This window comes from Danio aesculapii, chromosome 10 (assembly GCF_903798145.1).
Source record: "Danio aesculapii chromosome 10, fDanAes4.1, whole genome shotgun sequence".
Classification (NCBI taxonomy): domain Eukaryota; kingdom Metazoa; phylum Chordata; class Actinopteri; order Cypriniformes; family Danionidae; genus Danio; species Danio aesculapii.
In genome coordinates, this window is record NC_079444.1 from 11783999 (window position 1) to 11807927 (window position 23929).

Sequence of the window (23929 nt, forward strand, 5' to 3'; positions counted from 1 at the left end):
CCATCAAAAATGACCTATCAGTAGGCCCACGCGGAATCTGCACGTGCAGAATTCCGCAGAGTTTTAGCCCATCATTAATTCTGTTTATTTACTTGAGTAAATGTGTGTAAATCTATATTTATTCAGTTTTTAAATTAATTACAGTAATATTATTGACTAATATGAAAATGTTCATCTGATTTATGTACAATGCAGTTTGTACAGTAATATTTTCTGCTTTTTAGTAGATTTATCATATGAGAGACTTGCTTTGTTTAATAAATAAAGTGGATGTAATTAGGTTTGCATTTTAAACATTAAATAAAAGTTAAAAATGTATAATTTTTTATTTCACATATTAAGGTTTTAGTTTTGATACTCCCAAAATAATTCCGCAGAAATCCGCAGATTTTGAGCAAAATTCTCAGCAGAAATAGCAAAAATTGTCTGCAGATTCCATCTGGCCCTTCCTATCTGTCACCCACCGATGACACCTTAGCATCCATTTCTAATGAAATCCATATATACCTTTTGGTCTTAACCATTCTGTTTGTCTCCTGTTTTGTCTTATCTCTCCGGTAATTGCTTATTTCCTTATCCATATCCATTGTCTTAATTCCGATCATTGCTTGTGTGTGAGGAAATGCCTAAGAAGAATTCTGCCTGCGCCTGTTCTAGAGAAAACCTCAGTGGCACCTAAAGCCAGTGATTCACAGGAGAAGTGTCACCACAGAAGCCCTCTATCTCCTCAGGCTTCCTTCCGCTCTCACAGCTCTTATGTCTGCACATACGACACAAATGGAGAAACTTCAGTGGATATATTCAGATATCTCACTATTCAAAGTCACTACGGAATTCAAAAAATGCCAGACATACAGGAAATAACCAACCAGCATTCTGCGTCATGAATCCTTTAGGATCTTTAATAACAAACCTTGTGTCCAAGACTATTCAACTTATCTAAAGGTGTTTCCATGTAGTGTCAGCACACTTGTTTGTGGGATATGTCATGATTAAGAATGTTTTTCGCTTCTAATAACAGATAAAAGCAACCATTCCTTTTAAAGAGGAAGAGGTTTGTGAGACACTCGCACATAACAGACTCTCACAACTGACCTGGCACCGGCTGAATATGTCTGCAGGAGTAAGGTGAACGTGAAAATGTTGAAGAACACGCACGGCCTGGTCTCGTGCCTTTTCTGAACAGTCCAGAGTCAGGCAGCGGCCCTCTCCAACCTGTGAACGTAACTAAACGCATAGAAACACATACACAGGTTAATATTTTAAGGCATCATAGGCACACAACTTATGTAGGCAGCAGTTTGCAAGAAAGTACACAGAGATAGCAGGAGTTTTAACAGGTTCAAACACGCACTTACTGATTGGTAGGGCTGGCCTGATGTAAGGATGACACGACCTTCAGCACGAGCCAGCTGGAGAAAAAAATACAACATAGCATGGCTGCAAATACTTTTTAAAAATATATTAAGACAATCTAACTATTAATAAGGTGATTTAGCTATGCATGTGGTTTACAAGACTACTAAAACTGTGCATACTATACAAAAATGTACTATACTTTAAAACTCGGGAATTCACCTTATGATTTTCCAAGTATAACATGGGCAAATGTGACAACTTCTGTTTTGCCTCTATTAAATTGTATTGAATCTATGGGGCTGAAGTTGATTAATGAAAGAGCTATATACAGTGCTCAGCATAATTGAGTACACCCCATTTTGAATAAATATGGGTAATAAATATTAGTGCAATTGAGCAAAGCAGATTTATTAAACAGATATATTTATTAAAATAATATTTTAGTCACAGAACATCTCTAGAAATGGAAAGATAATACATTTAAATTCATGCAAAATATTGCAAAAAAAAATTACAAAATGTCAACAAAATTGCATATATTTTTTGTTTCTCTTGATTTTTGCTATTTTTGAAAATGTTATTTAATATTTTTCCCTAACATATAAATTTGGGCTACTAATTTCTGAACCATTATTGAAAGTTATTTTGTTAGATAAGCTCCAGATTTGGCTTCAGTACTGACTAATCTAATGTATATCCACAAATATAATATTGTATAGCATCCTATAGAAAATATTGATTTAGATGAGAGATTCGTGTGGAGTGTACTCATTTATGCTGAGCACTGTAGATTAGGGTGCCTAGTAGGGATGTAACAATTCACCCGACTCACGATTCGATACAATTCACGATACTAATCTCACGATACTATTTAGTGATTTTAACAAAATTAATAATAATTTTTTAACAAAATTATTTGAAACAAATTTGAGGTGATTTTTTGTCTTAAATGCTGCACATTTTTGCTAAATAATATATTTTCTGCCATAACTAAATTGCTATATTAAAAACAAATTACAAGAGAAAAAAATAATACAAAATAAAGAAGACTCATTAATATAAACAAAATAAAACTCTGACTGTGCTACGATTTTACACATTTTAAAAAAGAAATATCAGCACATTTATGTTTTCTGGCATAAGCTGAGGTCTTTGAACATTTACAATGTCCCCTGCTGAAAAAAACTCTTTAACTGGGGACTGAGATGGCTGGTGTGGAGAGGTAAGCCTTTCCTAAACCAGATAGCAGTGTGTACAGAGGTGGTCAATAGACCCTCTGCTCCAGGGGACCGGCCACTGGCATAAAAGTGATGATCATAAAATTACTGATTATATGGTAGGATAGAGAGAGGAGTTGAATATGATTATGAAGGTCAATAATTAATATTACTTGTATAATTAGTGTAAGTATCAATGTGACACACTTAAGAAGAGATAATCTTGAACATTTCAAAATATTCAATACTAATCAGGAAATGATTAAAAGATGAAAAAACTTATTTGAAAAGGAGAGGGTAAAAATAATCTAATACCTGCTCCTGTAACAGAACATCTGAAAAACATCTAAAAACCATCATCACACTTTCGCTGTGAAAACACTGATGCACCGTGTGATCTGCGTAGCACTCGTCGGAGCAAGCGGAGCTGCAAATCATCCGCTCTGTGTGGTTTGGCTTATTAATAGTTTTGTTTTTTTGCATATAGACGTCTGTGACAGCAGTTTTTCACTGTGCTGATGGTTTATGTGCATCATATTCGTTGTTCTGTTAATACAAGTAAAAGTCTTTTTGCAGTATGTGCACAGTTTGTTTTGTCAGGCGCACTTCACTGCTGTCATTTTAGTCTGCTTAGTCCGATTAGTTCAACATCTCTACCTGTCACATATTTGAATCGATTTTCAACCGGATAACGGTGAATCGTTACATCCCTACTCCCTAGCCTTAAAAGACATATCTCTTATTTGACATTATTTGGCTTTATATGAGCATATAAGTGCTAAACAAAAAAGGCCCAAGCACTGAGCCCTGCAGTATACCACATGCCCTGGAGGTTCACTTCGATTTTTGTCTCACTTTTTTGTTTCAAATTAAATATACTTAATACAGTCACATTAAATATTAAAAATAGCTGTCTAACCTCTGCTGCTACTTTATGGTCATCTGTGTTTTCCAGCATTTTGACATCCACTCCCAGACAACGCAAAAAACGACCCAGACCCTGCAGCATGTTGTCACATACAACTCGCAGCTCTGGTGGCTTGATGGTGGGCCCTTGATATTCTGAATTCACCTTAAAGTCATTATCCACAGAATGGGGCTCGTTCGTCTTCTGCCGACCCTAAAGATTAAAACACACTCCATCATCAAGGTGAAGATGACATTATTTGGTAACACTTTATTTTGATGGTCCATTTGAGTATTAGTAGACTGTCTGCTTAATATCTGTTGATACTGCTCCTTCAACAGACATTTAACTGGCTATAAGAAACTTTGCAAGTACGTGTCAACTTACACTAACCCTAACAGTCTACTTATAATCTAATAAAAAATTAGTTGGCATGTACATGCAATGTAACTTAATTTCAACAAACGGACCATCAAAATAATCTATGACCCATTATTTTGACATTTCTCTGATTGAATGTGTCCTAAAGACGATGATTAACAAAAATGCACAAAGATATTGGCATAGAAAGCACATAGATTGTTTAATTCTTGGGGTCTTTACAGAAAAGCATAAATTATACATATTTTCCCAGTACTAGGTTGCTGCTGGAAAGGCATCCGCTGCATAAAACATATGCCAGAGTAGTTGGCGGTTCATTCCGCTGTGGTGACCCCTGATAAATCAGGAACTAAGCCGAAGGAAAAATAACAAATGAATTCATAAAATATGCAACAGCTTTAAATGTCAAATTAAAAAATGAAGAGAAAATATTCCAGAATATATTATATACGTTTTATATATGACACTCCCCCCTATTTTCTGCGTAATAAAAACTCCACATGCTCTTGTCAGCTAGTTTTATATTGAAATTTATGACAGTACCTATGACAACAGAGTAATTTTCTGGTCTACAGGCTCATAAGCAGCAGTCATGGCCCGTTTCCACTGAGTGGTACGGTGCGGTGCGATAAGCTTTCATGGCCGTTTCCACTGTCAAAAGGCATACCGAACCGAACCGTACCGCACCACTTTTTCGGCACCCTTTTGAAAGGGTACCAAAGATGAGAAAAGATACCAAAAGGTGGAGCTACACGCCCAGCTGAACGCTGACTGGTTACAGAGATACGTTACAATCTCGTGGAGCTAGCCAACATGAAAACAAAAGAACCGCCATGTTTTAAATATACAGACATTACATCGTAATATTATATGCATATAATACAGAGCCATGGATGACCCAAGCTCAAACAAACCTTGTCGTCGGCTTGATGTACAGCCACAAAGCCAAGAAGAACAAAATCTGCCATGTCCTGTTGTTGTTTTACGAGGCCGTCTAAAAATGCGAGCGGTTGTCGCTTTCTCTAGGGAGCTCGCGATCGCGTCTATATTTGATATAACAAACTTCTTGGGCTGATGATAATAACATGTGTGATTATTGAAGTGTCTCTGACATCTGATACTTTCAGAAAAGAAAAGGACAAACGTGAGAGTGATGCTCGAAAAAACAAAGGAGAAGCCCGACAAAACACAGGAGCAAATTGTTTCAGCAACCTGAATCATGAACAAACTGTCATGTTTATCATCGCCTTTTGGTCTATTCTGAACTGGGAATGACAGAATTACTGTCTAACAGAGGTTACATGTGCTGGTAAAGATTACAGACACAGACGAGAGGTTTGCACTGAATGGGCTAAGTTGTGTGTTGTTTTTGAACCAAAATATAGACTAAATGTATGGTGTGTGCAGTTTTTCTGTAATTGATAACATATCGGAGACTGTAAGAGGCTGTATACATATATACATATATACACACATATACATATATATATATATATATATATATATATATATATATATATATACATATATATATATATATACATATATATATATATACATATATATATATATACATATATATATATATACATATATATATATATATATATATATATATATATATATATATATATATATATATATATATATATATATATATACATATATATATATATATATATATATATATATACATATATATATATATATATATATATATATATATATATATATATATATATATATATATATATATATATATACATATATATATATATATATACATACATACCGATATACGTTCATATATGTTGCATTTATTTATTTTATATAATTACAGACGTTACAGTAGGCTATTTCACATTGATCTGCAGTTATAATCAAATTATGTTCATAGAAAAGTTAGTAATGGACATTCATACGCAAGTATTTATATGTATAAAGCATCTGTTTTGTGAGAAGTGCTACTCATATGATATGTGAATGACCCTTACAGCTGTACTGTGGACATTTATTCGAGCGAGAATGACGTCGACTAAAACTTTCTGTCATACACCACGCCCACCAAAAGGCTACCCTTGGTAGTGGAAACGCAAGCCTGATAAAGGTGACCCGTACCAAACCAAACCGTACCGTACCAGTCAGTGGAAACGGGCCATCATAGGCTCACAGACCTGTAAACTGACCTCTCTTCTTTTAAACTGCTTCTTGTCTTTGGGCTTTTTCTCCTCTTGGCTCTTAGGCTTCTGGGCTGCAGGAATAGAGCGAAGATCCTCTGGCAATCCAAAAGCTTTGGGATCTCGAGAGAGGATGAGGTAGATGTCTAGCAAACAGTATGCATCTGCAGCTAAGATACACAAAAGAAAAACAATGAGAGAAAGATCAAAAATATCATGCCACCATCTAGAACATGAATTGTGCGTTACCAGCATAGCGGAGTTGGCTGGTCCGCAGGGGCCGGCGCTCCCAGTTGGACAGTTGCTCGGATTTGTTCAGTGGTTTTCCCAACACCTGTTGTACTAGCAGACTCAGGCCCTTCTCCGCAGGTCCCTCACTCACTTCCACTGACCTGCACCCTTTGTTGCCTAACCAGCACCGTTGAAGCTGGAGAGACAAAGGTCAAAAAAGTTCCAACATCAGGTAATGATCTCTAAATATTTCAGCCAATTCAGAATTTAAATAGATATTATCAGCAGCACCTCCTGATGGATAAGGAGCAGGTCCAGAACTCCCTCCATTTTCATGGGCTCCTCCTTGAGATCAGGCCACGTGCTGACCAGACTCCGCAAGTCTCCAGACATCCCATAACCTAAATACACACATACACAATCTAGCAATGGCACTAGAGCTGTGCAATGAATCGAAAGTTTCGATTTCGGCTTCTAACGATTATGAAAAAACTATAGGTGGGCATAGATTAACTTTTTTTAATCTAGATTAATCTAGAAATTAATCTAGATTAAAATAACTCATTTGAATTTTGTAGAAGGCATTTAGAATATGTGTGCTACCCCAATAATAAATATTTGAGAACGGGTTTCTCAAGCCAGGTGGCGCATTAGACCAGGGGCTCATCTCCTGTTTCCAAAATGCATCCCAAACTGCTTGAGAAACTGTTCACCTATGATAATTGGTGATGAAAATAAATGATGGTCAATAAGATGTACTTGTGTTTACTAACTGTTTATTCAGTTAAACATGAATGTTGAACTGTAGGCCTACATGAGCTCCAAACAGCAATTTCATACTTGCTTTTAATGTACATACATACAGAAAATGCTGCTTCTCAATACTAAGTTCACAGAGCCCTGACGGTGTGTCAAACATTGAATCGCATTGTATTAAAATCGCATTAAAGTATCGTTGCCCATGTAATATGTTTACATGGGCAACGATACTTTAATGCGATTTTAATATGAATACTGTGATTAAGAGTCTACCATGTAAACAGAGATTTTTGATTACCTTAAGTCATAACTGAACTAAACAGAAATGGAATTAAGACATGTGGAGTATGCATATATTAGTGGCATTACTGATGTAAACACTGCAATCCAACTATTACCGTCATGAAGGACTTTTCTCCATATTTTCCGACAAGATCCACACAGGCGGCTGTCAGTAAAGAACCGCACACACACCGCGAAATGCGGAAGTTTTTTTTCTTTACTTTGGCGAGCGTTATTACATTCTATAACACTCTCACCAGTCATTGCTCCTTATTTGTGTCTAATACCCCAGTTTGTCACGACGGCATGAATGAAATGTTTGTGAGTTGAAGTGAAACTGCCGATTCTGCAGCTAAAGTCAGGCATCCTGCTGATTTGATTCAGAAGGGCACTTTTTTGTCTGACGGCTCACCAGTCAGGTATACATCCGCGCTAAAAAAAATCAAGGTGAAAGTCATCATAGCTTGCATAGAATGGACCCAGCTCCCAACCCAACTTTGAGAATAGATTAACGGCGTTATTTTTTTTATCACGCGATAAGAGTCTCGCGTTGATGCAGCACGTTAACGCCGATAACGACCCACCACTTGAAAAAAACATTAATCGAGATAAACGATTATTGCATCATATACCGCCCCCTTTCCATTTATACACATTTGTTGCTCTGCAAATCTCAGTTCCTCGTGAAAATTACTAAAAGCATGTAATGTAATGTTTGCAGCACGGGATGCGCATCATTCATTGATGTACACTCGAATCATTCATGTTTTTAAAAGCGTGAGAGAGATCCATTGCTGTTGTGTGTGTGTGTGTGTGTGCGTGCTCAGCCTCAGAGAGGAGCAGAGCACACACATCTAAAGTCATCTTAATGTGAGCACTTTAATGGTCAAATAGGTGTCAAAACATGTTGTTTAGTGATTATTCATATTAACACTCATTTGTGTTATAAATAATTGAGTTGAGAATTAAAAGACATGAGAAAGTGAAACCATAAATCAGAACCGTACTGCTGTTAAAGTGACAGCGCGCAATATTCCTGCTGCTGACTGTTTTTATCATTAATCAAACAACCAAGGGAGAAAAATCACTCACTGCTCTTGACTGAAGGATTTTTGTAGCTATTATTAAAGTTTGTTTTCTTAAAGTGAAGATGCTTAATACACAGTTTGTTTCATATTTTTATTCTATTGTATTTATTTCCCTTTCCTTATTTACAGGGAGGAAAATAACTGTATATATACAGTTGAAGTCAGAATTATTAGCCCTCCTGAATTATTAGCAACCCTTTTCCCCCAATTTCTGTTTAACGGAGTGTAGATTTTTTTTCAAATAATTTTTAAACATAATAGATTTAATAACTCATTTCTAATAACTGATTTCTTTTATCTTTGCTATGACGACAGCACATAATATTTTACTACATATTTTTCAAGATACTAGTATTCAGCTTAAAGTGCGATTCAATAACTTAATTAGGGGATTTAGGCAAGTCATTGTATAACAGTAGTTTCTTCTGCAGACAATCAAAAAAATATATAGCTTAAAGGGGCTAATAATATTGACCTTAAAATAGGTTTCAAAATATTTAAAGCTGCTTTTATTCTAGCCAAAATAAAACAGATAAGACTTTCTCCAGAAGAAAAAATATTATAGGATATATTGTGAAAAATTCCTTGCTCTGTTAAACATCATTTGGGAAATGTTTATAAAAAAAATTAATAAATGTACAGTAAGGCTAATAATTTTGACTTCAACTGTAATCAGTTTGAATAATCATGATTACAATTATGACCAAAATAATCACGATTATGATTTTTCCCATAATTGAGCAGCCCTAAATGGTACTCAACGTTGAAAGCTCTATTTGAATATCTTTCCAGACAGCTCACCTACAATTTTCCACCACAATCACCAGAAAAAATGTATACCAGCCTAATTTTATATACTGCCAATAGCCCTAATATTTAAGATCCAAAAATTTATTCTGCTGTTAATTACTCATCATATCATTAAAAACCCCAGAGACCTTCGTTTATCTTCAGAACACAATTGAAGACATTTTTTATGAAATATGAGAGCTCTCTTATCCTACAAAGACAGAAAGGGTCCTGAGACACTCAAAGTCCAGCAAAGACCAATAGCACTAGGGTTGGGTACCAAAACCCAGTGCCCTTATGGCACCGGTACCTATGTAAGCGGTATGCACAGGAATGAATACACAGCATATGAATTTCGGTGAATAATTTTGGTGCCACTGGTGCTGCAAGAAGGACGTGAGAAGCATCAAGGGGTACATCAAAGGCACACATAGGTACGCGTTGTGTCACATCAAAGACTATAGAATGCTTACAGGGACTCTAAACATTTAATTCTAAACAACTTTGAGGGATACGGACACCATCTGCGATGTTGTTCTTGTTGCTTAGGGAACGCACGCACGTAGACAACGCACACAGTACAGCACATCAGTTGAGCCACTTCCTTCAGATTCATCAACATGCACGATCGCGTTCAAATTTGCTTAAACTAAGCACTCTAAAGTTTGGCTATATTTTACAAGCAAGGATTCTGACACGGCAACGTGAAGCAGATGCTTTACAAAAGTTGCATGTAAGAGGGAAACATGTCAAACTTAATTAAACATTTGAGGGCATGGAATCAACTTAAAAAGGCAGAGGAATGCATTTTTTTGTCTTTGAGAGCTTGCGACATCAACTGGCACTTTCACTGAGTACTTTTACATGGACACCAATAATCCGATTTTAATGTGATCAAGACAATACTCTGACTAAGAGTCTACCATGTACACAATGATTTTTGAATACCATAAAGAACCATAGACATGCCATAGTTCGAAACGCCAAGGTTTTTTCTTTCCATTCGGCATGTGGTATCAAATTCCATTAAAATAAAACAACACTCTTCCAGCAGTCCTTACTTTATACTCTTATCCAATTCCTCAGTTTGTCACGGGACATGAACAATATGTTGCTGAATGAAAGTGAAACTGCCGAACTGCAATTAAAGTCTAAAAATTAAAAAAGAAACCCAAAATGTGTTTCATAAAAGAATGAAGCACCCGAAATTACATGAAACTCCAGAGGAAATGTGGATAGCGTGGTGACACAATGATGTTAATCGATCTATGCGCTATAACATGTAAAACAGGATCATGAAAGGAACATTTAAAAAGCAACTCATGTAAACACCTTAATCAGATTATTATCTTATTCAGATTAAGGCAAATCATTGAATTACTGATGTCCATGTAAACAGTCACAAGCCCCAACCCTTGAAAAAAGGAGTTTAGTATCTTAATGACAGCCTTTCCACAAGTTAGTAGTAAACTAATGTAATGTTAATTGTATAATGCAAATCTTAAATTCATGCTAACACAAATGATCGAAAGAAATAAATGAATCCAACTCAAATATATCAAATATGAATTGATGTATACTTTACACTTTAATTACACTGTTCAATTAAAATGATTACAATATTGTTTTGTCAAATAAAAGATTTTTCTAGAGTCATCCACCATAGTTTTGTGGCTCAAAGGTATCGGTTCAGGCACTGTTTTGGCACTGGTACCATTTTAAAAGTATCGATTTAGCACCGGTATCGTAATAACCCCAAATAATACACAATCCTAAATAGCACTGCCAAAATTGACTTCAATGGTTCAACTGTAATCATACACAACTCCAAAAACACGTTTGTGTGGCTAAAAAAAGTCTAATACAATGCTAGAGTCTTGGTCTGCTGACTCTTACAGCAATACATTGTACTGCCCGTAGTAAACACGCACCCTGACTTGACGTGGTAAGGCAATACAAAGGTAAACAAAGTAGTTATCATAGTTTTTTGGCACACAAAAGCTTTCTTGGAGCATCTTGAACCACTGAAGTAAGATAGAATGTTTTTACAATGTTTTTGTTTCCTTTTCTGCACTTCGAAAGTCTCGGGTGTTGCCATCTATAAAGGATGAGAGAGCTCCTGGATTTCATCTAAAATACCTTCATTTGTGTTGAGAAGATGAATGAAGGTCTCAGAGAATTAAAACGACGTGAGGGTGAGTAATTAATAACAGAATTTTCATTTTTGAGGGAATTAACTCTAATAATGCAACCTCAAAAATAACTAAACAAATCAATAACAGGACATGATGTCAAAAGATGTAACCAAAACATTGTAGCAATGTTGCCAATCATGCATTTTACGCATAACTTAACATTCACACACACAAAAACACACCTTGTGCCTTAAATTAAGATTGTTTCTCCTACCCAGCTTGAGGATTTTCTTGTCTGAAAGCACAGCCTTGATGAAGTCCACTGTGGTGCTGTGGTGGCTGATGGCATGAGCACAAAGGTCCAGCAGAAACACCTGATTCTGTACAGCCAGCTGAATCAGAGCCACGCGCTGAGATGACACTGTGCCAAAACCGGCCCTCCACTCCATGTCCATTCCAACCACACAGCCCGACTGTGGAATAATGAGGACATGTTGAGACATATAGTGGAAAAGAGGATGCATCTGTATCTGCTAACATAAAGCTACATTCAATCTAGTTTATTTAATCACATGATTGCTTTGTATTTACATATGGAAGACATAGGGATTTGAAAAACATTGGAGATTATCGAAAATGTTCAATTGACTTTTTTGTACATGAAAGAAAACACATGTGTATCGGTGAGCAATGTAGCCGATTTGGGTGATCTGGGTAGACTTGTATAGTCTACTTCTCATATGAAAAGATGTATTGTGTAATGATTTAGAAACATAAACTGCCCAATGGGTTGTGCTTATAACCCCATGACCTCCACTTTGTAACGTGATGTCAAAAATTTTACTACAACAAAATGATGTCAGCCAGTCATAACCAGTGTTGGAGAAATGTATGTTAAAATGAAATATACACAATAAGTACAATTTTGGGTCACTTTTTTTAAAGTAATTGTTACCTAGTTACTTTTTGTATGGAAGGTAATGTGAAAGTACTGTATGAGTTATTTTACTCTTGCATTTGTTTTTAAATATTAAAAAAATAGATTAAAATAGGGATAAGACTTTAATATATCACTTTTAAAAGTAACTTTACCATACACTGATCATAATAAAGCCGATTAGCATAAATAATCTTAAAGATACAGTAGTTGTAGTGTTACCTTTAAAACAGCTTCTCTGCACTTGTCAACCTCATCTAACGTCTCTACAAAGTGGACGTTCTCTCTGGGCAGAGGTAGCTGGTAGTATTTCTCCTGATCAGACTGTAGAGGCGTCCAAGACTCTGGTGGGCCGCTAACAGAACCCAACTCTCTATGACAGGAATACACTTGTTAGGGTGTGGGTGTGTGTATGTGTGTGTGCAGATTTGGCTGTTCTTGGAAGGCAAACTACTTTTTACAATTACTTAAAGGTGGGAAAACTGTTGTGTTTAGGGCATAAAAATGAACACCTGTCACACACCAAATGAAAATAAATATTGTCTGAGTTGCTGAGTATAGGAAACCGTGTTACTCGACAGTTTGATGGAACATTTTTGTTAATTCTAAAAATGCATAAAAACAATGCACGGTTTAGCAGGATTATCATATTCCAAAGACTATAATATAATATATAATTGTAATATTAATACTAATATACACTCACCGGCCACTTTATTAGGTACACCGTCCTAGTACTAGGTTGGATCCCCTTTTGCCATCAGAACTGCCTAAATCATTTGTGGCATAGATTCAGCAAGGTGCTGGAAATATTGCTCAGAGATTTTGGTCCATATTGACATGATAGCATCACGCAGTTGCTGCAGATATGTTGGCTGCACATCCATGATGCAATTCTCCCATTCCACCGCATTCCAAAGGTGCTTGGATTGAGCTCTGGTGACTGTGGAGGCCATTTGAGTACAGTGAACTCATTGTCATGTTCAAGAAACCAGTCTGAGATGATTTACGCTTTATGACAAAACACGATATCCTGCTGGAAGTAGCCATCAGGTGATGGGTACACTATGGTCATAAAGGGATGGACATGGTCATCAACAATACTCAGGTAGGCTGTGGCATTGACACAATGCTCAATTGGTACTAATGGGCACAGAGTGTGTTAAAAAAATACCCCCCACACTATTATACCACCACCACCAGCCTGAATCGTTGATACAAAGCAGGATGGATCCATGCTTTCATGGTGTTGATGCCAAATTCTGACCCTGCCATCCGAATGTCGCAGCAGAAACCGAGACTCATCAGACCAGGCAACTGTTTTCCAATCTTCTATTGTCCAATTTTGGTGAGCCTGTGTGAATTGTAGCCTCAGTATCCTGTTATTAGCTGACAGGAGTGGCACCCGGTGTGGTCTTGTGCTGCTGTAGCCTATCTGCTTCAAGGTTCGACATGTGCATTCAGAGATGCTTTCCTGCATATCTCGGTTGTAACCAGTGGCTATTTGAGTTACTGTTGCCTTTCTAACAGCTCGAACCAGTCTGGCCATTCTCCTCTGGCCTCTGACATCAACAAGGCATTTGCGCCCACAGAACTGCCGCTCACTGAATATTTTCATTTTTTCGAACCATTCTCTGTAAACCCTAGAGATGGTTGTGCATGAAAATCACAGTAGATCAGCAGTTTCTGAAATACTCAGACCAGCCCCTTCGGGTCCAGCAACCATGCCACATTCAAAGTCACTTAAATCACCTTTCTTCCACATTCTGATGCTCGGTTTGAAGCAAATCGTCTTAATCATGTCTACAATGCCTAAATTCATTGAGTTGCTGCCATGTGATTGGCTGATTAAAAATTTGCATTAATGGGCAGTTGGACAGGTGTACCTAATAAAGTGGCTGGTGATTTTTATTATAATAATTATTATTATTATAATTATTAAATTATTAATTGTCTGTAAAAAAACATATATCTTTAATTAAACTGTGATAGTTTAACACATTCAGTGTTAATATATAAAAACATATAGACAAATTACAGAGAGTTTACTGTAAATGATCCACATAATCTCTACATCTGTGATGAATGTTTGAAAGCAGAAAAGAAAATAAAGATGTATGGATAAAAAGTACTTTTAAAGCTCTTATTGTGTGTGGTACTATTTGAGCGTTAAAGTAATTGTAATATGGGGTCTTTACAAACATAATTTAGTGTGTATAATAATTGTGTGTGTGCGTGTGTGTGTGTGTTTTAGTACGTACAACTGCTGGGGAGAGAGGCTCTGAATCTTGTCCCAGACTCCAATGGGAAGCCTGTTTCTGGGTAATTTGTAATGTGCAGACCACTGAGCAGCAGCCTTGAGACTGCAGTGTTTGACCAGCAGCTGAACCAGCTGAACCTGCAGCTCCAAATCACCTTCAATCATGGCCTACAATCAAACACACACATGCACGCACACACACTCATTTGAATCCCCATAATATTGCTTTAGTGGTGAATCAGAAGAGTGTTATTTTACCTGCACATGGTCTCTCCAGTTCTCTTCTGACATGCCTTTCTGTCAGACAAAGACAATAAATCAGCTTGTAAAAACTGTGTCAGACAGTATACAATATTTGCAAGCATTTCGCCTCTGTAACATATATATTGAGGACACAATATATTCAGCAGTAAACATAAAGGGCTCTATTTTACCAATCTAAGCCTAAAGTGCATGGCACAAAAGCATTAAGAGCGTGTCTGAATCCACTTTTGCTATTTTAAGGATGGAAAAATACTAGGGCTGCAATTAACGATTATCTTAATAATTGATTAATCTGTCGATTATTTCTTATTAAAAAAAAAGAAATAAAAAAGCATTAATTTCCAACCCTTTATTCAGAAAAAGCTCATCCCTGAGCTGTTATAAAAATAAATAAATAAATAAAAATAAAAAATAAAAAATGTAAATAAAAAAATTAATAATAATTAAAATAATAATAATAATAATAATAATAATAATTATTATTATTATTATTATTATTATTATTATTATCATAATATCACCTAAAATTAGCATTAATATTTCATGTTTAACAGTTCAGCAGCATTATTTTAATGTTTCTTTACTGGTTTACTTTGTATTATTTGATAAGTTAAGAGAATATGTAATTAACAGAGAAAGAAAAAGAGAAAAAGAAAAGAAAGAAATGAATAAAAGAAAAAAATGAACAGAAAGAAAGAAAAAAATGTAAAGAAAAAAAATCAATGAGCAGAAAGAAGGAAAAAAGAAATACAAAAAGAAAGGAAAGAAAAAAAGAAGAATAAAAGAAAAAAATGAACAGAAAGAAAGAAAATAGAAATACAAAAAGAAAGAAAGAAAGAAAGAAAGAAAGAAAGTTAGAAAAAAGAAATAAATAAAAAGAAAAAAAACAACAAATAAAAGAGAAAAAAATGAATATAAAGAAAAAACAATGAATAAAAGAAAAAATAAATAAATAGAAAAAATGAATGGAAAAAAGAAATAAAGATTGCCATCCTTGATCATTTTTAAAAATGTTATTATTCTTATTTCTAATTATTAAGCTTGAAAAAATGCTACTTTAAGTGTTGAATTAAATTGTTCTATAAATTATAAGATGATATTTTACAAATATTTTTGAGATTTGAAAAAAATGTCCACAAAAATCACATCGCATGGAGCAACTGACAAGCAGCAACAAAAACCATAAAAAGGAAGTTACATCATAAGGGGGCCCCACCTTTTAGATGCGTCAACCAGTTTCTTAAATTATTAGATTAAAATTTTTTTTTACAATTTTAATCTGTAAATAGGGTTGTAATCAGGTTGTAAAAGCTAATGATAAAGCTGTGTGCACGTTCATTATAGGCACAATAAAAACACACAATTAAATGCAGCTCAAGAACTCAATGTGAACACAGAGAGCAGATTTCATCATGTCTGTGAGTGCTATGATGTAAAAAGGGCGGTGGAAAAAAGGGAAGTTTCTCACCTCCACAAAGGTTTTGTACATGAGAAACCTCAGCGAGTCTGACTTCCTCTTGTAGACTGAATTCGGGCACAGACCTGAAACACACCCAACAGCACCAAGATTACACAATCACACATAAGCATAATCACACATACACAATCCCACTCTCTCTCTCACACACACACACACACACACACACACACACACACACACACACACACACACACACACACACACACACACACACCTGGGTCGATGTGGAACTTCTCCATGAGTCTGAAGACGTGTTTGCTAAGTAGCTTGGGCTGAATCTGGTCTGTCTGATGTTTGGAGAGAACCAGCTGAGGAAACTGACTGAAACACACAACAGCTCACTATCAGTATCATTGACCCAAACACTCACTACACATCACTACTAATAGTGGTAAATTAGCAGTAAAGGTAAACATAAAGATTTATTTATTTTATTTTATTTTATTAATGAGATTGTCATTGGTTAACTAGAAAAGTAAAGTTAATAGACAAACAAAATAGTTTTAAAGTTTAAATAATTGAAGTAGTGGGCGACGCAGTGGCGCAGTAGGTAGAGCTGTCGCCTCACAGCAAGAAGGTCACTGGTTCGAGCCTCGGCTAGGTCAGTTGGCGTTTCTGTGTAGAGTTTGCATGTTCTCCCTGCATTCGCGTGGGTTTCCTTCAGATGCTCCGGTTTCCCCCACAGTCCAAAGACATGTGGTACAGGTGAATTGGGAAGGCTAAATTGTCCGTAGCGTATGAGTGTGTGTGTGTGTGTGTGTGTGTGTGGATGTTTCCCAGAGATGGGCTGCGGCTGGAAGGGCATCCGCTGCGTGGAACATTTGCTGGATAGGTAGGTGGTTCATTCTGCTGGGGCAACCCTGGACTAAGCCGAGGAGAACATGAAGGAATGAATAATTGAAGTAGTTTTTACGAAGTTTGAAACAGTCGGCATAGATAAGTACATATTTGTTAGCATGTTTCTAGTACTGATTGGTATGTTTCTTGCAAGGTGGTTGATAGGGGGTTCTGAATGGTTGCTAAGACGTTGCTATGGTGTTCTGAGTGCTCACTAAGTGTTTGCTAGGTGGTTGCTATGGTTTTCTGAGCGGTTGCTAGGCAGTTGCTAGAGTGTTTTAACTGGTTGTTAAGGTGTTGCTAGGCGGTCACTAGGGTGTACTGAGTGGTTGCTAGGCAGTTGCTAACATAAATTACCACGGTTCTAGTATGAATTACCATTATGCTAGCATGTTTCTAGCATAAATTAGCATGTTTTAGGATGAATTAGCATGTTGTTAGCATGTTTCCCTGTATGAATTAGCATGTTAGCATGAATTTATTATGAATTAGCATATTTGCTAGTATGTTTCTAGTATGTTAGTATGTCCAATGTAAAGTCAATGGCAGTTTTTTATAATGGAAGTCTATTGGACAGTTGCTAGGGTGTCGTAAGTGGTTGCTAGCGTGTGGCTAGTAAGTTGAAAGGTCATCAGTGATTGGCAGATCGGAAGTCTGAGTTAAATGAGCTCAACCTTAAGTCTGTATGCAAAGTTATGAGGTCAGAAAGTTGTCAAATGTTAAGTCGATGGGACTTTTCGGAATTTTCCGGGTCAGTTTTCGGAAAACCGTTAGTCAGATCAGTTGGAAAAGACATGGCAACTCGAGTCAGACCAGTTTGGAGGTTTGGAGTACGATGGTTAAGAGGTTAGGAGGAGATGTATCAAGAAATTAGTCTCAGAAAAAGAAGAAGAAGAAGTTTATGTAGTATAAGGTAACAATTATTAATTAATTATATAACTAGTAAGTGAAATCATATTTTGAAAAAAACAGATGGATGAATAAATACTGATGGATTTGATAAATACTAATGAGTGTGTGTATGTGTTAACCTGATTAGTGTCTGTGTGCTGAAGTCTGGCCGGCACCAGGAGTCCAGCAGGGAGATGAGTCTCTTCTGCAGATCTGGATGATGACGAACGTAGAGCTCGGCCAGAGACAGCTTGTCCAGCAGGATGAGAGGAACACACATCTGACACACATTAAACACACACACACACATCAACAAAGCAGCACACAAACATACAGATATAAATCACTGGAGATGAACAGACTCACCTTCTCCATGTCCAGATCCGACTGGAGCTCCACTTTTACACTGAACACCAGCGCCTGACACAAAACACAGCATTTATCACAGTAGCTCATTTTACCAGGACTGCAAAACATAACCTATTGAATACATTTATTAAAACATGCATTTAAAACACACAATACTGTGAGGGCTTCATTTAATGAATGATAGAGGTGATGATTGAATATTATTATTTAGTAGTAGTATTACCGACTATTCTTTTTATATTAATAAATGCCTCCATCATCTTATCTTATATTCATATTTCCATAGTAATGTTTAGGTGCCATATTTCACATATTACAAGAGTATAAAATTATTTTTGAAATTATATTTGTTCATTTGAGAACAGTATTTATTACTGAATGTAGTAATCATACTTATTTAGTACATATTATTATTGTTATTATTATTATTATTATTATTGTTAATAATAATAACAAAGAAATCATATATATTCTTTATTGCTTAATTTGCATTACTTTCCTACAGTTAACAAGTAAAATAATGCATCTAAACATTACTATGAAAAAAGATGAATGAATGCTTAAAATTACAAAAAAGTACTAAAAATACTATTACAGATGATCATCAACAACAACAACAATAATAAACATAATTAATAAATACTACTCAAATTAACAAATAATTAACAAAAAATTGGTTAATTAATAGCATTATTACACAGTAATATAAAAATTTGCACACAGTAATCTCAAAATTTCATATTAATATATACATTTGTAACAGTAATCCAAATCAAGGGTGATTCTTGGGGTGATTGAAGTAAGGTAAGGACCGGGCGGAATTGGGAGGGGGGGATGGGTGTGATCGCAGGGCTGAGTAGAAATATATATAATTATACAAAATGGGTCAAGCAACAGCCATGATCTATATGAATAAATATTATTATATTTACATCAACTAGAGAGAAATATGAACATAACTGTTAAATAGTTCAATGGTAAATGATGGGCAATTTATTAATATAAAAAAATCATATAATAATAATAATAATAATAACTACTTAAGGGAATAAATAATTAATCAAATTTAAGTTGATTAATAGTTGATTATCACTGGTTTCCACAAAATAATATTATATAAAAATAATAAAAGAAATACTAATTGATAAATGATATTTTTATTATTTGTGTTATCTTGAGGGAAAAATGAGAAACATTTCTGTTAAAAAGTTCAATGGTAAATGATGGACAATTGTTTATATTACAAAATCATTTAATTAAATTTTAAACAAGAGGAAAGCCAATAATAATAATAAAAAAAAAATGATAATGATAACAACAATAATAATAGAGACACTGGCTGCGTCCGAAATCGCATAGTTCCATACTACACAGTACACTAAAATCAGTATGAGAGCCGAGTAGTATGTCCAAATTCATAGAATTCAAAAATCAATATGCGAGAAGTACCCAGATGACCTACTACCTATGGCGAGATTCTGAAGTGCATATCCGATACACGCTACGCTATCCCATAATGCCCTGCGAGAGAATTCATGAATGGGAGTGAAGCAACCAGCGACCAGATCATGACATAATAGCGGATGTAGTACGTCCAAGTTCCATTCATACTGCTCACATTCATACTGTATAGAACGTACTTTTCTAACGGCAGAATAGTAAATTTAAATGCAAATGCGTACCTACTGACTAGTAGGTGATTTCGGACGCAGCCACTGACACATTTTTTTTTTGAATTATTTAATTAGGAACAAATAAAATAAAATTTTAAATAAATTTGTGCACTTAACACTATTTTTATATAATCAAGTCCATATCACAATGCCCAAATCATAAGAAACCAACCATAAAGATCATAAGAAACCAAATAATCAGCCCCTGAGGTGTGCATGTGTGTGTGACGACCTCTTTAAAGCAGCAGCAGCAGTGCAAGGTGTCCACGTGCTCCAGCAGCAGCGGGCGCTTCAGTGTCTTCAGCTGATAGACCTCCAGCAGGGGCTCCATGAAGCCGGGCTGAGAGTCGGTGAGGAGCCCAAGGGCCCGGCGCTGTAAACGCAACCTCTCCTCTTCATCCAGGATGTCCAGACCGACCTGTGTATTATTGCTCCTCCACCGCATGAACTCAGAGAGGATCAATTGGCTCAGCGTGCTGGATTTGGGCTTCTGGATGGTGACACAGCCCTCAAGGATGTCCAGCAGACCAGAGAGAGGCTGCTGCATCTGAGAAAAACTGCCAGCTAAGACCTGACGCAGCTGAGAGAGAAAGGGAGACGTGCGTTTTAGATTAAATGAAATATGATAAAATGAAATAATACACAAAAAAGGTCAAATAAATAATGAAGAGGAAAAGTACAAATAAAGAAGTGAGAATTAAAACAGGTTTTTTTTAAATACTTTACAATCAAATTACTAATGAGGACTGGGAAAACTCTCATAAATACATGTTCTATTATTGAATTTATTATACTATCTACTATAGTCCACTACGATATCATATTTTAAACTTTAGTTGATGTGTAATGTAACTGTGTGAACATAAACAGCATCTCTGAATGTAAGACACTCAAAGTTCAATGCAAAGGGAGACCTTGGTTTAGCTTAGCAAAGCCTACAGTGACGAATTTTGGGGATTACATAAAAATACTTCTGGGCCTGTGAGATCACAAACGTGCTTTTACCGTGCACACACATTGCGCAGCTAAGGGGCGTGGCCAGAGGCGCTGTAATGTTACAGCAGAGAGAGAGCTAAAATCCAAAGGCTGCCATTTCCACAGAGCTTCTTCTTCTGTTTCTGTATTTGGGCTTCCAAATGACGACACAAAGACAAGTGCTTACAGTTCAATATTAATTATGTTCCAGAGAATTATAAAATACATAGCAAGCATGATTTGACAAAACACAGCTTCCAGAATCTCTCCCAGTTCAGTGCTGGATTCGGTAAGAATCTCCTCAAAGGAGCAGCTCCAACAAGCAGAAGCTGTGACCACTGAGGCCATGACCTGTAAGTGTTTTTATTAGTTAAAACTGATCATGACTTGTACAGTGTCTAGCGTTAACCGTATGCTGTAGCAAGGATGTAAACAACGAGAAATGCTGTTTGGCACCGCTAACGATTTAGCTGCTAATTCATATTTATCAGTCAAACTGCTGTAAACACGCACACACTTCACCAGCGCGTGCGTGTCTCTCTAAAGGCAGCTTTTTCATGCGTTTTACATCTCAGATAATGAACTCGCAAAAGATATGTGAATGACTCATATTACTTACACATGCATATTCCGAATATATGTGAAAGACGTTGTGTAACAAGTTGAGTTAAAATACAGGGCTCGCCTAACAGAAAAATCAATCAAGAAAAATCAAGGCTCTCACAGGTCGTATCCCACCTCTTGTGTTTTATTCTCCTGTCAGTGTCACTGTATATTAAAGAACAAAACTTAATCCGAGCATCAGAGAAAAAGAAAAAAAAAAATCGGTCCCGCGCACATGCGTGCTTGTGTGGCCGTGATGTGGGGCCGATCCGCGAATCCCAGGACATTATAACAGATGACCAATCAGAGTCACTTGAGGGCGGGCCTTTCAGAGGAACTAGGAAATATGCCAGTCGTTTTCATGTTAGCTGAGTAGCTGTGTATAATCAAAGTGAGATTTAAGAAAAAATAACGTGACTTCCTTCAAGTGAAACATGAGCACACATTGCTTTGCATCTTCTAAACACAACCAAGCCTTAAAAATACATTCTGGACCACCCCTTTAACAAACTTTACCCCTCTAGCTCCTCTAATTGTAACAAATGTGAACCTGCAGAGGGCCTTGGGACATTTTTTTTTGGTCATGCCCAAAACTTTGAGTTTTGGAGCGAAGTTTTCAGATTCTACTCCAAGCCTTATTCTTGTGACTTCACCCCTGATCGAGCAATTGCTGTTTTTGTTTGGTCTGACTAGCTTCGTGGGTTCAGTCATCAATTTAAAAAAGCTGTCCAATAAGGAATGGTGATAGCTTTAACAACCATTCTTTGACTATGGAAAAAGGCATCAAAACCACTTATTAATCCTGGCTTTCTGAATTCTCTAGCACTTTACATTTAGAGAGACTTAGGCCCAGTCCCAATTAAATATTTTTTTTGGTATTTATCTTCAGGAAATCACTGAAGGCATAGTCATGTTATCATGATGATTTAATGTGGCGATAAGATCGTAACTATACTGCGCATTTACACAGTGGCCATATTCATCTTTGTAAACACACCAAAACAATATTAACATTATAGCAGACACTGTAAAAAGCCCATTCTCAGCCACTAGACTTTTCTGAGTGTCATCGAGTTACAGAATGTTGTGGGACTGCTGTACAGGAGTTATTATTATGGATTATAGATAGTGAAATTTAGAGATTTTTATTTTAGTGTTTTTTTTTTTAAAGCATGACAGTAAAACACAAACGCGGTTATGAATATATTAAAACATACGCTTGTTTATTGTAAAAATTCATAATAATGACAAAAATACTAATTTGTGGATCTCCTTACTTCCATGTGTAGCCATGCTGCCATTGTAGATGGGGTATTCTGGGAAATATCCTTACCCCTTGGTTTCGAGTGGGATCCTGAAAAATATCCATTTTGAGGGGTCTCTAGCCCTTCCCTTTAGGCCTACGCCTTCAAGCTAAAGAGAATTGGGACAGGGCTAAGGGGTAGAATTGGGATTGGGCCTTAGACACTAGATCTTTCTGATAGCATTGCTGGCTTCGAAGCCACCTGGAAACAGTAGTCTAGATCGGATACGCGGCTGGCCAGAAGTGCGATATGCACATTATTATAGCAGCATTTTTTTATGACACTGTATAACAATAATTCATATTTTTACAGTACTGTGACGGTTGGGTTTATGGTTAGGGCGTTAAAAATACAATTTATTGGGTAATTTAATAGATAGCATAATTAATACTCAGTACAACTACTGTTTTTACATTACTGTGACGGTTGCGTTTAGGGTTGGGGTAGACGTAGACATTAAAAAATTACAATAAATGGGAAATTTAATAAATAATATAAATAATTCTCATTAACTTCCGGCCGCAACCATATCCGATCAAGCAACAACCCCTGAAAACCCTTTTTTAATCATCTGACAAATATCAAGGATAACAGTTTAAAAGTATGACCCTTTCATTGAATGCAAGAGCATCATATTGTCTGTGCCCACTGCCCTAGAAATATAAGTGTAACATTGTTAAATTGCGTAAAAAAACTGGAGGAACTGACATTAGAATGTTTCATCTATTTTTTTTCTTCTGTCTTTTTTGTGCTGTTCTGTTTGCCTTTTCTTTTCTGTCTTTATAGTTGCTGCTTATTGTATTGCTTTGTGTTGCTACAAGGTCAAAATAAAAATAATAAAAATACTTTACAATAAGGTTCAATTGCTTAAGAATGGTGATTGTGAGCACAGTTTGGCCAAATATTTTGTCAAATAAAACATTTTGTGCTTAATAATGTATAATTAAATTATATTAAATGATGTTAAAAATTGAAAATATATTTTTTAAATAAAACATTCATCTTAAAGTG

At 36.0% G+C, this 23929-nt stretch overlaps 1 protein-coding gene across 1 annotated transcript in view; it reads right to left on the reverse strand.

Annotated features, from left to right (window-relative positions):
* LOC130236443 (exonuclease mut-7 homolog) overlaps positions 1–23929 on the reverse strand; it is a 107704-nt gene that overhangs the window by 61645 nt on the left and 22130 nt on the right. The window contains exons 4-18 of the mRNA XM_056467148.1: positions 20269–20616; positions 18361–18414; positions 18135–18274; positions 16481–16587; positions 16255–16328; positions 14781–14819; positions 14524–14690; positions 12485–12635; positions 11600–11798; positions 6564–6673; positions 6291–6468; positions 6051–6211; positions 3496–3696; positions 1359–1412; positions 1096–1227 (exon numbers count right to left, since the gene is read on the reverse strand). Of these exons, the coding sequence (XP_056323123.1) occupies positions 1096–1227; positions 1359–1412; positions 3496–3696; positions 6051–6211; positions 6291–6468; positions 6564–6673; positions 11600–11798; positions 12485–12635; positions 14524–14690; positions 14781–14819; positions 16255–16328; positions 16481–16587; positions 18135–18274; positions 18361–18414; positions 20269–20616 (2115 nt within the window). The remainder of the gene's footprint in view (positions 1–1095; positions 1228–1358; positions 1413–3495; positions 3697–6050; positions 6212–6290; positions 6469–6563; positions 6674–11599; positions 11799–12484; positions 12636–14523; positions 14691–14780; positions 14820–16254; positions 16329–16480; positions 16588–18134; positions 18275–18360; positions 18415–20268; positions 20617–23929) is intronic.